The sequence below is a fragment of the Acartia tonsa genome, chromosome 14 (assembly GCF_053477335.1).
Source record: "Acartia tonsa isolate MP-2025a chromosome 14, ASM5347733v1, whole genome shotgun sequence".
Taxonomy (NCBI): domain Eukaryota; kingdom Metazoa; phylum Arthropoda; class Copepoda; order Calanoida; family Acartiidae; genus Acartia; species Acartia tonsa.
In genome coordinates, this window is record NC_137273.1 from 13,577,181 (window position 1) to 13,589,779 (window position 12,599).

Consider the following 12,599-nt stretch of genomic DNA (forward strand, 5'->3'; position numbering starts at 1 on the left):
ATAAACCTTCCCTGGACCTACAAAAGGCTTCACTGTAAAGTAAACCAATTTCGGTTTAAGGGTTATTGAAATGCTTCGCTACAAAAAAAAAACTTACTACTTTATATAAAAGGACTAGCGACTGCTCTTCTACCATTTAGAGGCTTTAATATAAAGTATATAGCCTAAAACCATCACGGAATCTTTGTGAAGCTTCTCTAACAAGGACAACCCAATCAGTTCAGTAGTTATTGTAATTATAAGTTAAAGACAAAAAAAAACTTACTTGGATCTATCAACAAATTAATTTCCTAATTTTCCATACACTTGGAGTAGTGGATCAAGTAACACTCAACAGACAACCAACTCTTTCATACACCTGGAGTAGTGGATCAAGTAACACTCAACAGACAACCAACTATTTAACTACACGACTCTTGTCTGGAAGCCCTAACTGTGTATGGTAATGAGTTGCTCCTGTTTGGGCTAAAGCATTCCCTATACTCTAACCATTAATGTTAATCAGATAGCCACAGTAGGAACCCTTTTTAACGTCCTTAGCTATGAGCTTAGCTTGTGTTGAGCCGAGGACGAGCGGATGCAGATGCGCTACGTGTTAAGCCACGGTCGCGGATGGGTATTTACAATCACAGTTTATCTTACATTGTCCTATCCTTAATTTATTAATGCGTTTTTCTTCCCCTGTTTTAGCACCCCTCTAATACGTTCTTTTGACATTAATTATTATGTAAAACATTGATAATACGATTTCGACTGCATTTTTTTTTTATATAAATATTATCGTCTGCACCCCTAGCATCTAGGGGATCTTTTTTTTAGGGCGAGGAATGCTGGTACATGAATTAAACATACCAAGACTTAGATTTAATGATAAAATAGCTTAAAACTTACCCGGGACCTATGTAAAGCTGAGCTGAAATGGAGAACTTAAAGACGGTAGATTTGATAGATCTTAATAAATAAATTGTTTAACACATCCAATTATAATAAACAAAATTACCCCTTCTGTAGATGAATATCATTTGTAGAAAAGTTTGGACACTGATAGTTTAAACCACTTAAGTTTTAATTTAAGTATTAAACGAATGGTTAATAACACCTTGGGTGCCAGTATAGTTTTTCAAGACAATGCCCTGTCCCTCCCGTCTAATGTGTGTAAATGTACTCGATATATTATTACTTGGATGTTGCACAATATTATCATGTACTCTAATAAATTAAAACTCGCAGCTGCCTTAAAAAAAAGACCCCCACCCACTCTACCCCATTCCCCACTGGATGAACAAACTGACCAATAAATGAGGTCTATGTCAGTAAAATAAATTGAGGACAAATTTTTCCCCTAACAATATATCCACGTATATTCTATATCCATATTGTAATTGTACTTAAGTTCCGGAAATAATTATTACATCCCATTTCTTATGAATATATAAGTAATTATTAAAAGCAAAGCTTTCCTATAATTAGGGTCGGTCCGTACGTATGACTTGATTCCTAGGACAACAAAGTACAATATTATAAGCGAAGAATCTCTATAATCAAGACATAAAAAACTTTTATGTCCATTAACATTTTCTGTTTTTCAACAAATTTACTTTAAATTTTATATCGACTTTTATATATTTATATTCTGAGTATTCAGTTCTGACAATGTACAAGTGTTAATTTTCGTTTGTCCTACCGTTTCAGAGCTTCGCTTTTATGGATTTTGTCATCCTTGTTTATTTACTTATACGGCAAGAGTCCACAGATCTTAAGGGAGAAGACAATGGACGATAAATTGATAAACATCCCCAAAATATTATGATAAATAAGATAAAATTACTCTTTCTGTAGATTAAAATTATATATTAAACTTTATACGCCTATGAATTTGAATCAACAATGCAAAATTCATGGAAAGTTCCCAAAGTTTTTTAGACAACGTGTTTATAAAACTTTGGGTACCAATATCCCCTACCTTTGCATCCTTGTACCGAAATTAATATGTGTTTTTATTTTCAAGGATATCGACGCCGCCAAGTATCAATGCCAAGTTATAGTTGGTATCAACAATAAAATTACTAAAGAAGTTACCCTACAGGTAAAGTTAGATAGGTAGATAGATAGATATAGATAGATAGATAGATAGATAGATAGATAGATAGATAGATAGATAGATAGATAGATAGATAGATAGATAGATAGATAGATAGATAGATAGATAGATAGATAGATAGATAGATAGATAGATAGATAGATAGATAGATAGATAGATAGATAGATAGATAGATAGATAGATAGATAGATAGATAGATAGATAGATAGATAGATAGATAGATAGATAGATAGATAGATAGATAGATAGATAGATAGATAGATAGATAGATAGATAGATAGATAGATAGATAGATAGATAGATAGATAGATAGATAGATAGATAGATAGATAGATAGATAGACAGACAGACAGACAGACAGACAGACAGACAGACAGACAGACAGACAGACAGACAGACAGACAGACAGACAGACAGATAGACAGACAGACAGACAGACAAACAATCAGACAGACAGCTAGATAGAAAGATAGTTAGATAGATTTGTATATCATCATTGTAGATGTTCAACTCTTCATTTCCATTGTCTAATCTCTAAAGATACCTGTTACCTATAGATTGCTCTGTTTAAGTATTCAATATTTTGAAGAAAAAATATTTAAAATGTAATTAGGTTCGACTGCCAGCTAAAATTGTATCTGAAGACCCCGAGGATCAAGTTGTTATTGAGGGGGAGGGCCTGGCCCTTACCTGCCCTGTTGAAGGCTTTCCAAGACCCAGGTATTTGGTTTGGTAGATTTCTGTAAAAATGGTTTAGCGAACCATAACATATGATTTAAATATTCGCGTTTTTAATCTGTCGTAAGATGTTTTGTACAGCCGAACAAAAATTATGGAAAAACTTTACTTAGAAATAAAAACTCAAAATAAATCTAATAATGACAATTTGTGTATTTTAGACTTAACCAAAGTGTTTAACTGTTTTTTTTAAGGGATACATTTGGTAGTTCAAATGGATTTTACACGAAAAGATATATAGCCTAGATATTCATGCTTATTTAAAGGGGAGGGAGTGGGGGGGGGGGGTTAAAATTTAAATTTAAGGGGGGGTGGGTAGGAATTAAAATTTGGGAGGAAATAAAATTAGTTTACTCCCCTTTCAAGTTTTGAAGTTTTTGAAGTTATTTAATGGGGGAAAGGGAGTAGAATCTAATTTTTGAGGGAGGGGTGATATTCATCCCCCCCCCCCAGCTAAAAAAAAATCGCTCTAGATTGGATTATTTTTTAAGAGTTGAGTGGAAGAGAAAGGATGGAAGACCCCTACCTGGAACAACTCAAACATCTCATGTTGGAGAATCCCTCAGGTACTAATTTTCTCGACTGCTATTTAAGATAGAATGATGAAACTTCTTGTCAACATTCACATCATTGTGGAGCATAATTAACTATTAAACATCCTATTCGGTCTGACTGCTTTTTTATGTTTTTTTTTGCTATTTTTTTACTTTTACATTTTCCCCCCATTTCACATCTCCCCAAAGATCTCATGTTGGAGAATCTCTCAGGTTGGTGTCTAAAACCGATTAATATCCGGTGGATTAGAACCGGTTCTAAGCCATACTAAAAAATCATGTATGTTGTCGCATTATATCCATTTTTCTACAAATATAAAATGTACAATCATAGTATTAGCCCTAGCCTTCGTCATCTTAGATCTAACAGAACTGGTTTAATCTTATGATATTATAATTTAATATCCATTGAAAGCTGTTTATAATACGATGCGATAAATAACTATTACAACATTGACATTTCCCGCCAGAAAAAGTTTTACTGCAGCGAGGCTACTAGTTGTATAATGCAAAATTTCCATTTGTCTGTGTGTCCTTTAGAAATGTTTTTTTGGTAAAATTGATTTCTCCGCTCTCGTTAAAGATAGATGGTTCATGTTTTTGCGTGAAGATTCCCCATTCCAATGAGCATATAGTATACAACTTACTTTGACCGTTGATCTGTCCTTTAGGAACTTTTTATTAAATCTTGATTGGGTTGTACTTAGTTGAATGTTTAAACTTTTCCACAAATAATTTTTACAAAAGGGGCAATTTTTACGAACATAAATTTTCTCCGCCATTGTCTTATACCTAGCAGTGAAGGAGGAGACATTGGGCTGTTCATTACATTAGCCCCCAAAGTTTTATGATAACGGTTTCTTATACGTTGGCTTATCAACTGTGGGGACTTTAGTAAATTTTGATTGGGTGTCCAAACGTTTCAATCAATAATTTTAATTTGTATAATGGCCATTGCCTAATTACTTAGATCGCTGTATACTTATGGATCCCTGATAAATTTATTAATAAGTACAAATAATGTTTAGAGTGGCGAAGGCTAGAAAAGAGGATGCCGGCCATTATATGTGTACTGGCAGTAACAATGTTGGAGAACCTGTATCAAAACTATATGACTTGAAGGTGAGCTATGTTAGTTTCCAAAAATTTTAATGTGAATTTATCAAAACAGCTGTAGTACAATATTAATCTGTTTATCTTTTAAAGATACTTCGTGAAAAGATATTCTATTGGGCCATATCTTAATAAGTTTTTTTTCGGTTGGCCTGGTAGTAAAGGTTTCCTAAGTCTTAATAATATTATAAGGCTAAGGAAATCCAAACTCCTAGGCTAGGCTGGAAACTTTAATAGGATTTAGCGTCTACTGACATATTTCGTTATTAGGTTGATTGGATTTTAAAGCAACATAAATAATTAAGCTTTTTTAAATTCAATTTAAAAAAAACCTCTATGTGACGAATGGGTTTCTTTAGCCTCTCACAGGTTTGAAAGAATATGTACCTCAGAATTAAGCAACTATAACTCCTAGGCTAATCTAAACTGTAGGATTTGGCCGTACATCATTCGAAATAAGCAATACATAGATCAGATGACTGAAACCACCAAAACTGTTGTTTTCAAATTACTTAGAATTTCAACAATTGATAAAATTAGAGTGTTATCTTTAAAAACCCTGAAAAATATAAGTTGTGTATTTTTTATAAATGATATCTCTTTAGGTTAGGTTCGCACCCCAGATTTCAGTGCCCCGGCCAAGAATCCAACAAGCACTAAGGAAAACTTTACATAAAAATAAATTGTCAAAAAGGCAACTGTCGTTCCTTTGTCAGTATTTAGCTGTATCCTATATAAAGTAGCGAAGCTACTCTTTAATATGTAAGTTGTTCATAACTAATTTAATCTCCATACGTCGTGATATTTATTGAGGGGGAGGGGGTATTTGGGAAGACCCTCTCCTTCAACCTCTGACATATGTTTGTGGTTGGAGATCTATATTGAGTTTTGTAAAAAAAAAACATTAGTGAACCAAATATCGATTATTTTCATTATTTTAGTGTGTTTTAACAAATTAAGTTATTATTGCTTGATTAGGATTATTGTAATTGCAAACACTACAATCAGCTTGAAACACATGCTTTTAGTTCAGAACAGGGAAGGAGGGGTGATTTGAACTTAATTTTCAAAACAGCATTTTATAATTTTGGCCTATAATTTAAAATTTGTTTGCTTTGAACCCAAAGACAAAATTATAGAAAAAAAATAGAGACTTACTTTACCAACCAACTTTTTAATTAAAAAATACACATCTAAATGAAACAATAGAAAAATGAATGTAGCTTCAGATAATCTCTATATACAATAGTTAAAAGCGATGCTTTTCTGTAATTTAGACATGTTGGAATTGTCTTGTCGATATCAAACTTTGTATAATTCCTATAACAGTAAGGTACGATTTAAAAAGCATAGAAACTCTATAATCATTTCCAGAGAGTCCATGTGCAATTTTACTTACAATTAATGTTCTGCTTATTAAGTTCTTACACTTTACAAAAGTTATTATTCCTTCGTCCTTCCTTTTGAATTTTAGAGTTTTGCTTTTATGGTTGTTGTCATCCTTGTTTAGAATTACTTTCTCCTCTACAAATCTCTATGTTATGAAGATATATTATGTTTAGATCTTATACTCTGTCCATCTCTTTATCCGTTGAATAAATCTATTTGAATATTAAGGGATTATTGGACAATGGGAAATACACACTGTAAAAAAACTGAACAAAAATATTATGTGTTGATTTTTGTTAATTCTTGTAAATTCAAAAATTTTCAAACTATAATCTATTACTTTCAATTATTTAATACTAGCTTTTCACTTTATAGATGGGGTAACTTTCTAAAGAGGCTTTTTATCTTGAGAGGGTGGATGTAAACTCCCAAAAAAATAGATAAAAATTTTTTCTCGTGATCTATAAGAAGCTTCATATTAAAGGAGGTTCATATTGGTTCTGTGGACAGTTCACCCATGAAAAAAAATTTGGATAGTTTCAAAAAGAATCCCTAAAATAAGACTCAATATAAGATAGAAAATATATTTCAGAGATTTTTTAGAGTGAACATACAATATATCCATATTGAATGCATATAGAAAGTATATAATATTATATAAAAATATACAATTTATCTTTATCAGTTTTGTGGTTGGCAGTATTTCTTTTTTTAAAAGGGTTTGTTTGCTTGCGCCCCTAGCCATTTAAATTTGTATAAGCTAGTTGAATTATGTCTATGTCAGGGCTATGAAACAAACTTTTCCAGTTCTGTGGTTTAACAGACTATAAGCTTCATTTCCTAAGGAGGGGGAGTATATTATGTAGACTCTTCACATCCATATACTTGAATTTAGTAATAGGAAAGTCAGAAATTTGCTATATCAGAGTGGGGTGGATCTATCCCCCTGGCAAAATTAAAGGGGGTGAATACAACCCAACAGGATTCCGATCCCCTACACCCCTTTACAACCCCCTTGACAAGGGCCTGTGAAAAAAAAAATGCTGGCTTCTTGTTTCAATTTATCCGTAAAATGTCACTTTTTAACTTTTGAGTATGTTAATTTTATATATTGTTACACCCCCCTAACCTTAAAAAACACCCCTTTTATTGCCTGTCTTACAAACCCTGTGCACGCCACTACATGCTCTCAACTGTATATATATATTGTGTATTGTATAATTGTTTGTGTCATGGTAATAGGATCTAGTTGAAGCAATTGTAAAGTAAATGAGTATTATAATTTATTTCATTTACTTCCTCATAGACTACAATAAGTTAGGTTTTACATTATGTACATTAAGCTCATGTTTTTACAATCAAAACAAACTTGCCTTGAATGATATTTAAAAATGAAATTAGTGTTATTATAATATTTACAGAACCTCTGCCTTTCATCTAATTTCTTTTGTTTTGCTCCATTTTGTGTCTTGTAAACCATACATTTTATGTAAATGTTTTATGACTTATACTTTCTTTAAATATCAATATAATTTTGTATATGTTTTAAAATTTCTCATTATTCAATGAATCTTAAATGGCTTGTTACGATATAAAAACTTTTTGTCCTCTTAGATCTTGCTAACCACTTAACATATTAAGTTTTCCACGTTAGGAAGCTTCACATAGGTTTAAGGATAACTAAATACTACTATATTCTTTAATCTGAGGCTTTGTATTATTTTAAGCTATTTTACTGCTCTTCCTTTGTCTAAATGCAAAGAACCTGGCTTAAGTTGACGATATGCTATCATTCTATCTATATGTATGTGTGAAGCAGTGTTTATATGTTCTATATTTACATGCTTGTTTCATTGTATTGCAAAACACAGAGAGGGAGGACCTATAAAATTTGCACACACCACCACAGAGTACATGAGATTAGGATAATGTCAGATTAATTCTCTTCCCTTTCAAGATTAGGATAGTCTTAAGTTGAAATGGGAAAGGTAGAGGAATGAAAGAGAGTTTTCAGTAAGGCTTTGAAACCAATTGATATCCACTGGATTAGAACAAGTTCTCAGTCATACTGAAAATATGTAAAGCATTGTATTAGAGACAATTTTCAATAAATATGAAAAAAAAAATAATAAAATGAACAACATTTTTATAAACCTTTGGCCCTTGGGGCTAACAAAATTGGTTTTAATCTTATAACCTTTCATTTTTCACAGAAATCTGTCTATAATACAAAATGGGACAAATAATTATTATCTTACTCAAAGAGCAGAGAGGGAAAGAGTGGAGGGAAGATAATAAACAGGATGAAATTATGTTATGGGAAGAAGGTAAGGCTGAATCACATCAAGTTTATTGAGAAATATTGAATAGCAAGGAAAAACTGGATATTATTTACTTAATTCTAAACCTGGGATAAGTTGGTTGTGGATGTCTTTAACCCCCTATGAATTGAATAAGGTAGAAAAATACATAGTATTGCATAATTTTGTTAATATCAAAATTGGTTTACTTAATAATGTAATAGCATTGTTAACTAAGTCAACACAAAGTTCAAATAATTTTAGTACCTGATAAAAAATACAAAAATTATTTAATTTGATGATGACTAAAACACAAATATAATATCCTGTAACATGTTTTAAAATAATTGATTTGTATTTTTTATTATGTTGCAGGATACAATGATTTTCTGAAATATAGTTTACTATAGATTTTTCTATTGATAAGGGGCAGGTCCCAGCCATTTTTTGTTAAAATTTTACCTATTTGAAAAAATAGAAAAAGGCCCTCCTTTACAAAAATAACAAAATCCTTTAAAATTATAAACTGTCTTCTTTTTTAACTCAACTTTTCTTTTAGAAAGACACAACCCTAAGCAATTAGATAAAATTGTTATGACCTACCCATGTAGAATAAAAGTGCAAAGTGCAATTATGGTAATGTCTAATAATTCAAGTACAATATTGTGTACAGAAAAATTTGATGTAATATTTAAAAATTTTATTTGAATTTAGAATACAAATGCAAGCACTATATATTTGATTAGGTTTCCGAGTGTCAGTGTTACAGCAGTTAAAATTCTGCTTTGATTTTCAGTGTTACAATATTCTATATATGTTATAGTATTGAACTATTTAAACTTATCATAAATTTGTGGTGTTCATACAACCACTAGGAAAATTTTATTTTAACTACAGAAATCATATCCCCTCTTTATTACATAATTGACAGACAGACACTCAAAGTAAGTTTTACAGTAATGCTCATCAGTCAAAGGAATCTGCACGAAAAAACTTCAGCTTATCTTAATTAGAATCATAGAAAAACACTTTTCCCATCTAAAAATGCAATAGTTCTTTTTTTTTGCTTTACCAAATGACTGAAGGACTTAAATACTTATTTTTAAATTGTAGCCATCTATCTTAAATAGAAGCTGAGTAATGTAAGCAACAAATAATCAACAAAATCTTTTACAATTATAATGTTCAAACTTATTTTTAAAAATGCTAAAAAAGAGGGTTTTTTTGTAAAACAAATTACCTACCTTTACAGGGGAAAGAACCAGAATTTATAAAATTCTTGACACGTTTTGTAAATGTAAAGTTTGATTAACAATACAGGTATGGTGTGACCTTAACTTGTAATATTGAGGCTTATCCTACACCAGCCATTTCTTGGTTCAAGGTAAGTTTATTTTTTTAGTGAATCATGCAACTTTCCTTATGAGTAGCTTTTATTAAAGAGAGGGGACAATGGGCTGTTTATCACACTTGTCCCTAAAGTTTTATAATAATGTTTCATATTAGTTGGCTAAACAACTTTAGAACTTTAGAGAATTTTGATTGGTTGTTTCATTAAGTTGAGTGTTCAAATGTTTTAACCACTAATTCTAACGTACAGATGGGGAAGTTTTGTGTATCATCATTGGAGGATGTATAATAATTTATCAACCATTGTCTTATTCCTTTAGATCCTTGAGTTTATGTAAAGATAATCATTGTAATGATAAAAATATTATTTATAACAACTTCAGACATTTTTATGGAAAGTCTGTGCTTAACTAAAAATAATTCAGCTCTCCAACTTTTATTGATTTGTTTATAGGACGAAACAGAAATGACAACGGGCGGAGATTTTGTAATCAACCATTTTGCCAAAACAAAATCATTGACTGTTTCGACTTTGAAGGTAATAATAATTATTTATCGCAGCGTATTATAGAAGGCTTTCCGTGGATATTAAAATGAAACATTAAAAGATTAAAACCATAGATATTAATCATTTTTAAAGCCATAATAGAATTTTTTTAACTTTTCATGGAAATTAAAAGAAATTCTTTGCTATCAGAGTTAAATTAATGAGGTAACATATTTTGATTATGATGAGGTCTAAAAACCTTTATTGTCTTTTTATCCCAATGTAAATATCCTTAAAAAATTCAAAAGGGTTAAAATTGTAATCTTAAATGATCCTTTTATGAGAAGAATGGATATAGAATTCTGGATATGTCAGATTATTGCATACTTTGATAAAATGTTTTTCCCTGTTGGCTATAATATAACAATACCACTTATCTACCCTCAATATGACTTAACTCCTTATAGCTACCTAATTGTAGCATATTTTTCTAGATCTACAGTATTCATGCAGAAAACTTTGGTATGTACACCTGCAAGGCTTCCAATGCCCATGGAGAAATCAGTGAAGACTTGGAGCTTGTCAAGACTAGGATGCCCATTCCAGAGGTAAGGAATGTTAACACTTTTAGACAATGTCAGGTGCAATTTAAGGATTATCAGGTTAGATAGAACCATAAGGTCAGGTTGTGATGTTAGTTGAGCAATTTTTGACTGTTTTGTTTCATTGTTTTGCATTTATTGACCTCAGATTAGCTAATAAATAGATTATGGAAAGAAAATGAGGTTGGTTTTGTCATATTTTCACAGTAGCCTTTCTCCTATTTCTAGCCCCTGCAGGGCAATCATTAACATTTACCTGACCTTAAATAACCTATAAAAAGTTACTATGAAAATACTACAAATCCCGCTACTTTGTTTTCTTTCCATGATACAAACAAAATCAATTGCTGCGATTCCTTGATGCAAAGTTTTCTATTTGAGATGTGAATCATCTAATGTTAATGAAAAAAGGGCTCCTTGCTCTGTAAATTTTTAGAAATTGATATTCTCTTTCCACAATCTTTATTGTCTAATTTTCCTGTTGATTATTTGTTTAGGAAGAAAGAATTTGCTCTATAAGATTGCAAACTTTCAACTCATTATTTATCTGCATTATACTCTCTCTTTTTCTTCTTAATGCATTTTTAATTTACTCATTTACAATCAAAATACTTGTATGACTTTTTCTGTATTATACTTGATTATAATTTACTCTCCGTCTCTGTTCATAAAAACAAGAATGACAAAATCCATAAAATCAAAGCTCCAAAGTCGGATGATAGGACAAAAAATAAGCACTTCTGAAGTGTCAGAACTTAATAAATGTATTAACAAAAATGAATGTAAATTACAGGATAATATTTAAGGACTTGATTATAGAGATACTTTGTTATTAAAATTGTACCTTGTAATTCTAGGAATCATTATGTTAAAAATCAACATATAAGATAATCATATCATATAAAAAAATTGCAAAAAAGTTCAAAATTAACATGTTTAAAATGGACCTTAGACTCACTGGTAACAATTGCAGGGATGTAATGCTTTTTAAAACATATCTAACTATTGTAGGAATCATCAAGCCAAAATTTACTGGACCACATTATGGAAATACCTCGTTTTTAAAGTAATCTTTATTATTTTAGGCTGCCTACGGCTCGGGATCAAGATTTGCTGTTGTCCACGCCATACTTGTAATCGCTGTTACACACATATTTTTTGCATAAGCACTAACCAAATAAAAAGTTTGTCCTTCTTCTACTTAGACATTAACAGTACCTAAGGTTAATTAAAATACAAAACTTAAAATTTATTTTGTTTAACATAAAATCGTAACAATCACAGTAGTTGAATGTCCGCCCGTCACGAACAAATTTATATGCTGTTTACTTTAAACTGCCATCTTACAACAACAGATAATAAATAAGACCCTGGGGGAGGGGGAGGGGAGAGATTGGACTGTTTATTGCGATAGTCCCCAAAGTTCCATAATAGCACTTTCTTATTTGTTGGGTGAAAAAATTTGGGGGACTTTTATTGAATTTTGATTGGTTTATTAAGTTGAGTGCCTAAATGTTTTAACCAATAATAGTAAACTTCAGAAAGGATAATTTTATCATCATTGGGCATGTACATCAATTTATCGGCTTTTGTCCTATCCCTTTAGATCCATGATTACCCCTAGTCCCTGAATATTTCAATGATAATTGTTTGGGCCATTTAGCAGGTAGTGTCTTTATATCAAAGTTTGATAATTTCGAAATGTACTACGCGGAGGATCAAAATAATTTTACATTTTACGTTTTTATATACAAGGTATAGTAGAAAAAAAGGATATAAGACAAATATTTTCATTTAATCTTCTTCAAAATAAAATCAAAATATGCTTGTATGTGTATGTGTGTGTGTGTGTTTGTTACTTGCTAAAGTCAGGGTGGAAGAGGAAAATGGGAAGTAAATTACACTGGTACAAAAAGTTTTTTGGCCACGATACCTTTCGCTAACATAAAGACTTTGGGTACTTTT

The 12,599-nt window shown here is 31.1% G+C and overlaps 1 protein-coding gene across 1 annotated transcript in view; it reads left to right on the forward strand.

The window, feature by feature from the left end:
* The window catches only part of LOC145305233 (lachesin-like), a 29,353-nt gene extending 17,535 nt beyond the window's left edge, over positions 1–11,818 (forward strand). The window contains exons 5-13 of the mRNA XM_080146827.1: positions 2,009–2,086; positions 2,715–2,821; positions 3,331–3,405; positions 4,422–4,515; positions 5,112–5,165; positions 9,514–9,579; positions 10,000–10,083; positions 10,527–10,640; positions 11,720–11,818. Coding sequence (XP_080002953.1) covers positions 2,009–2,086; positions 2,715–2,821; positions 3,331–3,405; positions 4,422–4,515; positions 5,112–5,165; positions 9,514–9,579; positions 10,000–10,083; positions 10,527–10,640; positions 11,720–11,800 — 753 coding nt within the window. The 3' untranslated portion in view covers positions 11,801–11,818. The remainder of the gene's footprint in view (positions 1–2,008; positions 2,087–2,714; positions 2,822–3,330; positions 3,406–4,421; positions 4,516–5,111; positions 5,166–9,513; positions 9,580–9,999; positions 10,084–10,526; positions 10,641–11,719) is intronic.
* The last annotated feature ends 781 nt before the right edge of the window (positions 11,819–12,599 follow it).